Here is a 12588-nt window from a genome sequence, read left to right on the forward strand (position 1 = left end):
GGAAGGAAGGAAGGAAGGAAGGAAGAATTTTGCATATTGTATTGTATTTCCCCAAATAAATTAAGTATACTTTCAGAATTTGTACCAGGCCTTATATACCTCTTTAACTTCCTTTAACAGCTGTAAGTGTAGAACTTATTTTTCAAATAAATCTTATTAAAACTCGAATACATGACAAAGGGAAGCCACTTTAGTTGTTTTTTCCCCAGGCTGGACTCAGAATGTCCTCTAGCCCCTCAGGGCTCACATGCAGCCACAAACAACAACTCTAATCACAACAAAGCTTTTAAGAAAGGCAGAAAGTCAGGCCCCACCCCAGATTTACTGAATAAGAAATCTACTGCATAAGCAAACTACTGAACAAGAAATCGAGTGATTTCTATGTTCATTAAAATTTGAAATCCATAAATTAGAGCATTTAGAACTGTAAACTGTGCAAAGGAGTATTTAAAAACTCCTGTTATCCAGATCATTGATAGAATAATATTGTGGATGATTGTTGAAGAGATCTTCAATTGTGACCATGAGTGGTCAAGAATATTCTCTATTTTTACATTACATTGTGACTTTCCAGCCAAAGGACTGATTTTTTATTCATTGACTTCATTACCCAAAATTAGTTAACATTTAGGCATTTAAATGTTAACTAGTTTCCTGAAACTAGATTAATAATAATAGGTCAAGAGTTACTGGGATGTGTGAAGCAAGCATAATGGTTTCAGTGGTTGGCTTCTTTAATTGCTGGTAAGTGACTGTGGAGCTACACTGTGAGAAAATGATACCTTTCTCTGCCATTGCTACATTCAAAAAACAAAATCAGGTAACACCTCACTTTTTGTAGTTAGATTATTCCAGGTCTGGATGCTCACCAAAGTCCTTCCAAAGTCCTGTTAAGTTTGAACGTTTCTTCCCAAATCAAGATTTATAGCTTTCTAATTATGAAAGTCTCAGCATTTTAAATCTTTTCTCCACCTAAAATATCCTAGTAATTAGAGAAGAAATGCTCTTATCAGTGATAAGATATAATCATAGCCAAGTCGACTATCTAGAAACCTACAAAGAAATCTAGAAACTATTCTCTCTGAAATCACGTGGTGTGGAAGATTTGAAAGCAATGAAGTCCTTTTCCACATGAGCCTTTGTGACAGCATCATTGCAGATGTTACTTTGCAAGAGCTGACCATGTGTATCTGCACTGGCTTTTCCGCTGTCAGTGGTGAACCAAACAATCCCAGCACCATCTGGGAGAGACATGATGTCTTATAAAACATGAGGTATTTATAAATACACATATACATATGCAAACACAAACACATATGCACACACATACACATATGCACACACATGCCCATGCACATACACACAATACACGTACACACACATACACATATGCATATACATACATACAGATACACATATGCATATGCATACGCATACACATACACAATACTGTCTCTTTTACCATAATACCTTTACTTTAGTATAAACACCAGGCTAATTTTAAAAGTGCACAGCCACTCCTGGCAGTCTCAAAATCAAGATTTATAGCTTTCTAATTGGAGACTCACTGCCTCGGCAGGCTTGCATGATGATGACCTTGGGTTTGTCTCTCAGACTCCGGCAGTTACGGTTGTTGAAAATTTCGAAGATGGTGTCATCGTGAAGAACATCTGGCTCTTGATCCCAGTGCTTAGTTCCACAGACTCCATTCAGGATGCCATGTGACATGAACACCAGGAATGTGCTGTCCGAGGACTGGTGCTCTGGGCGAGCAGCAAACTGCCTTAGGGCTGTTTCCATTTCCTGAAAGAGACCTTTGAGTCACTATCAAGGAAGTCTCCACATGCATGTAGTTTGTACTCAAATAGTAGGTGGGGTTCACAAAAATGAGCCAATACTAAAGAATCAGATGGTTTAGACTGAATGGGATTATAAGATAAATAGTGTTCTGACATAAAACTAGAAAGTTTAACAGTACAGAATATTAAAACTAGTAGGGTTTTTATGTAGTATCTTGCCCAGTGGTTTTCAGTAAAACCTTAGGTTTCTGAAGATGCTGGGAGATGGAATAAAATGAAGGCCAAGTGAGATGACAAGACACCAACAGGGCCACTTTGCTTTAATCTGTTTAACAATGGTGTTCCTGTAAGTTTTATTTAAAAGACAAAAATTGACAAATATTAAAAATATGAAATTCCTTCACTATGGAGCAGCAGAAAGTTAGTTTAAAATGGTCTGTCTAAAGTTATGCAAAACAGAGCTAGAAACACAACTTGTTTCATTACATATTTGTGTGTGTATGTGATTTTTTCCCCATATACCTGCCTTTACATTTAGACACTTAGTATTGACATTATAAAAATCTCACAAGATAATTCTGTAGGTATCAGACATTTCAGAGTGCAGAGCTTTTGTCATACCCAGACCATCAAGTAGTAGCTGTCTCCCAGATTATGAACATCAGAAAGACCTAATATTTTCACTAAAACTCTGCTATGTAAAATTTCTCTACATACACACACACACACACGCACACACACATACACATATGCATATGCTATAAGATGGTGCATTAGAGAAGGCTGAAATCCAGCAGATCCTATTCTGGAGAAAATATAATTCCTATAACATCATACATCTTGCTCTTGCAGCTGCCAATTAACAGGTTGAAAACGATCTAAAAGATTTAAAAAAATACAAAATAAAAAGTAATAAAAAAAGCAGCTTGTTCTGCTCTCTGGAGCCATTCCCCGAGCTGTGAGATTCTCTTCTATAACCACTGAGTAGCCAAGGTTTTCAAGTAGATCTTGCATCCCCAAAAGGTCAAGTTCAGAACCATTTTGATTATGAAGATAGTGGAATTCTTTGTTGCAGATTACGAGGGCCAGGCGTGTTCGGCCCTCTTTCTCCATCACTGGATATATCTGCAAATGATACACACAGAATGACTTTCCCCAGACCTTTTCTCTTTTGCCTGCAAGGTTCATACACAACAGGCCAATATAAATATATATAGTAAGTGACACAAAGTTTCTGCATGAAAATACACCCTCATGAAGAAAGAGGCAGAAAACCAGACTGAAAGCATGTATGAGGTGTAAGTGTTCACTGTACGAAGTTGGCTTCAGTTAGGTGGTGGAGAGGAGTTTAGACTGTGTCCCAAAGTGAAATTGAAGAAACAGAAAATGTCACGTGAAGACCAATCAGTTAGATCGTTTCCTGATCTTAAGGCCTTTGTGATGAGAGTTAAAGCATCCCAGTAAGTCCCCATTGTCTTGTCTGAATGAGTAATCTTGTGTCTCCCTATTTCAAAGCATATCACCTCATCTGCCCCTTTTCGTCTTCAGTTCATGGAAATGAGCATGAGGGCAAAGCTTTAACCTGCCACTGGGTTAGGCACCCTGGATTTCCAGAGGAGCTGAAAGAGAAAAAATTGTGTAGCTCATTAAGCAGTAATGTCTGCTGCCTTGCAACCTTGCAGACCGTTTTGCTAGGCTCTCATTCCTCAAAGCTGCTTGCTGCCAGTCCATGAAAAAGTTTTACAAAATGAGAAAATTGCTTCATATTTAAAATGCCTAAAACAAAAATATTGAGTACATCCCTATTTTCCTTCTGCTTCTTACTGATCTCGTCACAAATTTCTATATTTTTGTTAGTGCTCATGGCATGGACTAATCTTTCAGACCCAACACATTAGCATTATGTAAACACAGAAACTAAGATTTTAAAGGAAGTGTGATGTTTGTCTAGCCTAGTGGAATCACTACTCAGATATTTGTATGTCCCTTGAAATATCCCTTATTTATTATTACCATTCTCTGAGACATCTCCCCTTTCATGGAACTCAAAACATTCCAAGGCATTCTTGAACAGTTATGTGTATTATGGACTGTGTACCTTCTCGGTGTTGATAGGTATTTCCCACCTCAGAATTATACGGAAAACATGATTCATTTCCCTGTAAAAGCTCATGAATTCTTCCATGACCTCAATATGTCTTTCCCTGTGTTTCATTCTTACATGAAAATACCCTCAACATAAACAACTATTGCATTGTACTTTAATTGTGTTTACTTACTATAACCTTAATTAGGATAGAGAAGTCGACTTTTATATTTGTGTTTCCAGTATATAGAATTGTATCTGGAAAGACTGCTAGTTTATAAATTTTATTAGTGAATAGTTATCCTCAAATACTTGAAAATAGCTACAAGGTCTCCTCTGGTTCTTTATTCCCTTAGGGCAACAAACCTATATCTTATCATAGTTTTGCATAAGAAATATTACATCTTTTAACCACCAAATCCATCAATTTGCCTACATCTCTGCTCACCTCCTCTACTTTGTCTTTTACTACATAAAACACGTGTCCTTCCTCCTATCTAAGGTCAGTGCCTCTACCTGAGCTCTAAAATCCATCCCCTCCCACCAACAAGGGTATTTCTCAGGTATTTATTCAGCTTCAGATTCTGTGTCATCATTCTCTTCCTGTTTTTCCCACAGGCTTATTCATATTGACATTAGCGTGCCTTAGTATCTATATTTAAAAAAAAAAACAAAAAAACCCTTCCTGTTTCCTTGCCAATTATTGTCCCATTTCACTACTTTACTTTTCTACACAATACCTGAAAAGCATTTTTTATGCTATTTCCAATTTTTTTGTCTTATGTTTTTTGTATGCAATCCAATCTATTATCCTCAATCCTTAAATAAAATATAGTTATCAAACTACCATTGATTATATGTTAATTTCTTAGCATTCACATGGCATTTTATAGGCTTCTGTAATGCTGCATTTTCCAGCCATTCTTCCTCAATCTGTCTGTCTTAGTTGTTGGTTCTTCCTCTCCCACAGTGCCTCCAAAAGTTGTGTTTTTCTTTGCCAGACATGGTTATCCTCTGTCAATGCTGTTTCCCAGGTGGCATCTTCCAGTCTCAATCTTTTAAATACTATCTACATGCTCACGAGTCTCCAGATTTTTCCTAGTCCAGATTTCTCTGTGAGACCATCCATTTGCCTATTCAATGTCCACCACTGGAGGTACCACATGTTCCAAAGGAAACATGCAAAACAGGACTCCTGATATTGTGCATTCCTTCAAATCTGTGTCTCCTGCACACCTGTTTTCTCTGACTCAGTAAATGGCACCATACACCCCGGTTGCCAAGTCAAAAACCTAGTCATTATTAATTCTTTCCTTTCTTTCACATCCCATATCCAATCTATTAGTCAATTTCCATTGATTCTGCTGCAAAACTAGGTCTCAAATTTAACAACTTTTCATCAACTCTATTGCCACAAAACCAGTTTAAAAGCTATTGTTTTCCCAACTGAAATATTTAAACCACTTTCAACTGGCCTTTTTGATGCGACGCTTATCCTATCACTCCTCGTTTAACAACTTCTAAGGTAGTGTAAATGAAGGCAAAATTCATTATTTATCATTTTTCTGCTGTAGACATTAAGACATGCCCTTGCAGTTACAACTTACTTGGCTCAATTAGCATGTAATGATTTCAACATTGGCAGTGAAATTAAGGGGAAAATTGAGAGTATGGAAGGAAGAAAGTAAAAGGAAAGAAGGAGAAAAAGAACAGAGGAAAAAAGAGAAGAGGAAAAAACAGAAACAAGAAAAAGGATGTCAATGAGAAAGAAAATAAAACAGATGATACGAAAGGGAAAATGAAAGAGATGGAGAAAGAAAAATGGGAGATTAACAGCTCTTTTTCAACTTGAGGGTTGTTATTCTTAAAAAAAACTCTCAGTTGGAAACACCTTATTTACATTTTGGTAAAAGGGAGTACCAAGTTCTTACTCAGAGAGGGCAATTTATTGTATGTCATATTACTTCTGCTTTTTAATGTCAACTTATTTTATGTAAACTAAGATAAAACTTAGCTTTCATAAAAACATTCTTTAATACTTATACAAGTTTAAGCACTTGTTTTAGGAATGCATGTTAACTGTAATAGATGGCTAGGAAGAACAGAGGCTATGTAACTCTCCTGGAATTTGTAAGGATCGTCGATTACTAATAAACAGTTGTCCAAAAAAAAAAAAACCCTGCAATGTTTTATATTGCAAATAAAATCCCGGCCTGACTCTTCAATAATTCTTTAATACTTATACAAGTTTAAGCACTTGTTTTAGGAATGCATGTTAACTGTAATAGATGGCTAGGAAGAACAGAGGCTATGTAACTCTCCTGGAATTTGTAAGGATCGTCGATTACTAATAAACAGTTGTCCAAAAAAAAAAAAAACCCTGCAATGTTTTATATTGCAAATAAAATCCCGGCCTGACTCTTCAATAGCTCCATTATACTCCCTCTAATTTCCTACTCTCCAGTCAGATTGGCTGTGACCCTCTTACACAGCAAGAGAATTACTGTCTCAGGGTCCTTGCTCTCGTTTCCTCTTTCTAGAGAACACTTTTGTTTCAGAGTTTGGCACAACTCCTTCCCCACAGCTCAAGTATGTACCGAAATGCCACCTCTGGGGAGCGGTCATGACTAAACATCCTGGCTCACTGGCCTTTTCCTGATGCATGTTCAAGAATTGGGAATATACTCATTTATATATTACAGTCTGGAGTAGGAATCAGCAAACCATGGCCTGTGGGTCAGATTCAGCCTAACGCCCGTTTTTATAAATAAAGTTGTACTGGATGCACACCAACACACCCATCATGTACTTATGGTCTATTGTTTGTGAGCTACGATAGATGATTTGAGTCATGACAGAGGTCACATGGTCCAGAAAGATTAAAATGTTCATTATCTTTCAAAGAAAAAGTGTAGCAACCCATGTTCCAGAGAGAAGGAAACATCTATACCCCACTAACCCATGAATTCCCTATTCCTTCCTTAAATAGAAATGTAGATTTCCAGACATTTCTTTCTGGGGCAAAGCCACAGCTAAGCAAAAGATAATGGATATCCCCTATTGTACATTCTGTATCTGGGAATGACTCTAACGTACACATTGTGCAACCAGAGTAGTCCAGAATAGCTAAAAGCTATCAACCTTTAATAATGTCTCCAGCACCATATGTGTATTTAACAAATATTTATTGAGCACCTATTATGTGTCAGATATCATTTCTATGTATTTAGGATATATTCATGAACAAAGCAGACAAAGACCCCCCACATGGTGGAGTTAACATTTCAGCAGAGGGAGACATAATAATATAATGAATAAGTAAATTGTATGAAGTGATGAGAGTGAGTATTGTTAATAATAAATGTATACAGCTGTGTAAAAGTAATTGGGATTGATCAGAGTATTTTGTAGCATTAAATAAGATAGACAGGAAGCCGGGACTGGTGATTCATGCCTGTAATCCCAGCACTCTGGGAGGCTGAGACAAGAGGATCACCTGAGATCAGCAGTTTGAGACCAGTCTGGGCAACACCGTGAAATCCCGTCTCCACTAAATGTTGGTATATATACATATATATATATATAATTTTGGTATACAAAAAAGGCATGGTGGAAGGTGCCTGTAAAATCTGTCACTCGAAAGGATGAGGCAGGAGAATTGCTTGAACCGGGGAGGTGGAAGTTGCAATGAGCTGAGATCGCACCATTGCACTCCAGCCTGGTAACAAGAGCAAGCAAAACTCCGTCTGAAAAATCAAACAAACAAACAGAAAACCGGTGAGAAAGGTCCTAAGATGGGGAAAGTTTATTCTCCACTTGGAGAAGGGAAAAATAAAGAAGACAAAAACTGCATAAGAATTGAAGAGAAAGAATGAGTTACTAGCTCTTAGCCCCACAATACTCACCTAAACTCAGCTGTTTTTCGGGATTGCACAGGTGGTCCCTACACATTTTGCCTGCAGTTTGAGCTGTCTCAGTGATATCATCAACCAGGTTTTCAGCGTTGTGCACTATGATTTTCACACACGTTCCTAGAGTGTGTAACTCTTCGGTATTTAACACATTATTTTCCACCAAGTCATCAAAAATGCCATCCAGAACGGTCCTGACCAGCGACTTCACCATGTGGACCCGAACACCTTTGGATGGTTTCTCATCTGTGAGAATGATAGAATCTTAGATATGGACAGAAGTTTGGATAGCCCATTCTAGGGTAGTGGTTCCCAAATTTTAACGTTCATAAGAATCACCTACAAAGCTTAGTAAGCAGCGCTTCCTGCACCCTAGTCCAAACAATTTTTATTTGATAGGTGAGAATGAGCCCATGAATTTTAATTTCTAACAATTTCTCATGGATGCTAAAGCCTCCGGTGCAAAGACCACACGTGGACGATCTCCTATCTTGTTCAACTCTCTCCATTTTCATAGATGGTGAAATAGATTCAGAGAAGCAAAGTGAATTCGCTAAGGAACTTAGTGACAGCTGACTCAGTTTAGTCCTTGCATTTCCTACGATCTCTTCAATTTCTTTCACTTTTATCAATAAGTAGTTTGAAAAGACATTGCATTCAACACGTGCAGCAGTAAAACATAAATACCTTCATCTGTAAAATAACACCTTTTTTTGGTTTCCTTTATCAAGGCTGGCAGGGAAGCTCGGCATGCGGAGACTGAGAGCACATATTGTAGCTGACCCATTTGCTGCTGTATGTGAAAGTTCACACAGAGAGCAGAAATGTGCAGGAAATACAAGTTACCCTGTTCAGCCGCCCGGCTTCTCACCCTCACTCTAACAGAACACTTATAAAATGGGTGAGAATTGCAGGTCAGGATGAGTTAAAAGAAGAGTCCAAAATCAAAGGAAAAGCTTAAGAACAGAGATTCAGATGTTTCTACATTTCTCTTTCATTTGAGACATTGTAACATATTCATGAAGACACTTGGTTCGCATTTTTAGTGCTGTGACCCAGCTCACATATCTCCCGCCACACCCAGAGTAAAATAATTAGGTTTTGGGAGACCCTCTCCACTCTGCTTTCTTCTTTCCCTTGAATATAACTTTCTCGAAGGACAGCCATAAACAATAGAAAAACTGAAGCCACTCACCAGCCATGGCTGCGCCTGCTCCCTGGACAGGAAAAAGCTGTGAAAGCAAAAGCAATTTCAACAGCCTTGCTCTCCTCTCAGCGGACCAGCTTGTTGATATTGCCCTAGATGGAAAACTTCAGGTCCTCAAATTCTCTTTTTCTTTGCCAAGATAAAATTAGACTCCTGATCTCATGTATAACTGTTTTCCTTTGGAAAATAGGAAGCAGAAAGTGTTTTTTTTTTTTTTTTTCTATTTGACATAACAAAGTGAACAGAATGAAATCATGTACACTTGCATGAGAACCCATCTCTGTGTTCTTTCCCGTCTATTTTTAACACTGTTAATAAATCAAATTACACCTCTGTTTGTCTCTCTGGTGCCATCAGCCACTAAATGGTCAGGAGTCTTTACTTCACTGATACTTACTCGACCCCAGAAGTGTGATTTTGGAAGATAGGGGGAAGAGGCTGACTGAGGACTGCCAAATGGTGATACTCCTTTCACTATCTGAGAAACCCACAGAAGTGAGTTTTCTTCTCTTTCCTGATCCACTCATTTTTAAATTGGGATGTTGTTTTTCCACAAGATCATTGTATTTTTGTTCATTAAAAGAACAGGAGACTCTTTCACTTATTTTTGAAACAGATATATGTGTGCCATTAACATCAAACAACAGAAAAGTTTATAAAATGGAAAAATATAGATTCTTAAATTTCACATGACAAGGTAATCACAATGATATGTTTAGCTTGTATCTGTGTGTAGTATTTTAAACAATTTTATAAAACACTTAATGCAATACTGATTTTATCTATGGCTCTAATCATTGGCCTCCTAGCATTTTTTGGCCTTTACTTCATTCTGAACTGGACTTATGAGTTGGCTTTGGCCAACATGATGGAGCAGAGGAATCTGATGGAGTGTCCAGTCTGAGTTTTACAAATCCTTGTGCCCTTCTTCCTCTTGAACACCTGAAACTAAATGAGAATGAGCCTGGGCTAGCTTGCTAGCTGAATAGAGACCTCATGTGGAGAAGAGCTTAGTCATCTCAGCCTAGGCCATCCTAGACCAGCCTCCAGCCAGGTGTTTTCCCAACTTATCAGGTATCCCAGCCTTGTCAGCAGAGATGCCTACGCTACACATAGATGGTCTCAGACACAATCCCAGCAGTGATGAAAAGAAACATTCAACTGACCAGCCACCTTGTAACAATAATAAATGCCTCTTATGTGAAGCCACTGTATTTCGGGGCGTTTTGATACTCAACACTAGATAACTAACAGACACATAATCACCTACAGATTTTTTTCTATAGTGGCAGTATCTTAAAATTATATTGCTGATAATTTGCTTAATTTAACTTCCACAATATGTGACAAACATTTTAAAAAATCAACACATGAAACACTATCTGAGTTTTGATGGCTGTATACTATTTAAAATGTGGATAGATTATAATTTTAAAAAGTTTTGTCGGTAGTACAGAAAAGACTGCAATACAAATCAGATTTTTATGATTTTTATCTTTGGTCCCACAAACTAGGTGTAATTTCTCTAAGTTATTTGCCTTACTTTTTAATGAGAATCTTTGGAACAACCAATAATGCCTGTTTGATCTATTTAATGATATAAAGATTACAAACAATGCTATTAACTGTCTCATATGAAAAATGAAATGTAGCTCATTCACACTGCCAGTTCTTTCTCCTATTCTATCTAATATTTGATAATAGTGTAATTTCCAATTATTTCCTTGATTCATTTTGAAATATAATATACTTAACTCACACTTCTTCTTTCATCAATTTTGCATAGTAGCTTAATTCTCCTCTGTGTAAGTTGATCAGAGTTTCCCGGGTACAATTTACTCCATCTCTTCTCACCTCCACACCATTTTTTCCCAATTTCCTATTGTAGTAAAAATACATACTCCCAAACTGACCATCTTAACATTTTTACATGTAGTGTTTGGTGATACTAAATACATTCATAATATCATAACAGTCACCCCCGTCTACCTCCAGAATTCCTCTTTATCTTGTAAAACTGAGATTCTATATCATTAAATAATAACTCCCCATTTCTTCCTCCCCGCTGTCCCTGACCATCACCATTCTACTTTCTCTCCTTATGAATAGGATACCCTAGGTACCTTATATGTAAGTGAAATCATACAGTGCTTGTTTTTCTGTTGCTGCCTTATTTCACATAGCCTAATGTTCTCAGGGTTCATTCATATTGCAACAAATGTCAGAACTTCGTTTTCAAGGCTAAAATTCCGTTTTGAGTGTATACTACATTTTGCTTATCCATTTATCATTTATTGGTTAGTTGGGTGGCTTCCACATTTTGGATATTGTGAACAATGCTGCTGTGATTGTGGGTGTATAAATACATCTTTGAGATCCTGCATTCAATTATTTTAGGTACATACCCATAGATGGAATTTCTGGATCATAGGGTAACTCCACTTCTGATTTGTGCAGAACTGTCATACAACTTTCCACAGTAGCTGTACCAATTGAAATTCTCACCGACAAATCACAGGGTTCTAATTATTCTACATCCCTACAAACACTTGTTATTTTCTGTTTGTTTGTTTTGATGGGAGTCATTCTAATGCGTATGAGGCGCTATGTCACTATAGTTTTCAGCATCGTCTGCTTTCATCCTATTGTTGGGACTAAGTCGCAGTCGGTTTTCTTGATTGGATATTACGCGAGCCATAAAGATCAAAAATCCGGTTAGCTTCTTCCACTTCATTTAGACTCACCCACCATTTTCAGTGAAATTATATTCTCTATTAGAAAAAGAAGAAGACACAGTTCATTTGTCTTCACCTTTATTGAAATACAAAATGTTAAGCATGCAATCTGTACCAGTAAAGGTATTTCTTGAAGTTGATAAAGGAGGGCTGGGCTGCTTATAGTTTCCTGCTGGAGAGAGAAAGAAAAGGTCAAGATGGTCACCCCTTGCTGCCTTCTTCCCATTCCTCATCATGATTCTTCTTCCATCCTCTTCCATATGCTCTTGACACTTCCCTTGACTTCCGTCTGTGACCTGTTAATCTTTTCACTAAAATGTGGTCTTCATAAAATCTAGTAAAATTATGTTACTTCTTTCTTCTAAAGCACTAGAAAGGCTTCTTGTCTCACTGAGATAGTAATTTTTAAAGGTTTACCATGTGATAACCAAGAACCATGAGATCTGGCTTCTCACTGCTTCTCCTAATTTGTCTCTGCCATTTTCCCCACTCACATTCTCTTTTGGTCACACTGTCTCCTTGCAGTTCTTTAAATATGTTTAGTGCATTGCTACCCTAGGGCCTTTGCACTGGCTATATTTTGTGCTGGGACATTTTTCCTGAATAAGAACCATATGGTTCACTTTCCAACTCTGTCCATTCTTTGTTCTCATTTCATTATTTCAAGGAAGGCTTTCCTGAGTGAAATATCTATAGGAGTACAGCATCCATCATTTTGTATGTTTCTTTGTCTTCATTTATTTTTCCTCTTATTTTATTTTATTTATTTATTTATTTATGCTAAGTGGGGGCAGGTAAGAGTTATAGAGAAAATAACATAGGAAGCAGTGGGAATAAGGAATGCCCCACA

General features: G+C 37.4%; 1 protein-coding gene across 1 annotated transcript in view; it reads right to left on the minus strand.

The window, feature by feature from the left end:
- Positions 1-8998, minus strand: part of LOC105501186 (inactive caspase-12-like) — a 12772-nt gene extending 3774 nt beyond the window's left edge. Inside the window, 6 exon segments of the mRNA XM_011927023.1 lie at positions 1092-1241; positions 1569-1807; positions 2755-2882; positions 2884-2924; positions 7791-8042; positions 8992-8998. Of these exon segments, the coding sequence (XP_011782413.1) occupies positions 1092-1241; positions 1569-1807; positions 2755-2882; positions 2884-2924; positions 7791-8042; positions 8992-8998 (817 nt within the window).
- Between the last annotated feature and the right edge of the window lie 3590 nt (positions 8999-12588).

This window comes from Colobus angolensis, unplaced genomic scaffold (assembly GCF_000951035.1).
Source record: "Colobus angolensis palliatus isolate OR3802 unplaced genomic scaffold, Cang.pa_1.0 Scaffold7, whole genome shotgun sequence".
In the NCBI taxonomy this organism is placed as follows: Eukaryota; Metazoa; Chordata; class Mammalia; order Primates; family Cercopithecidae; genus Colobus; species Colobus angolensis.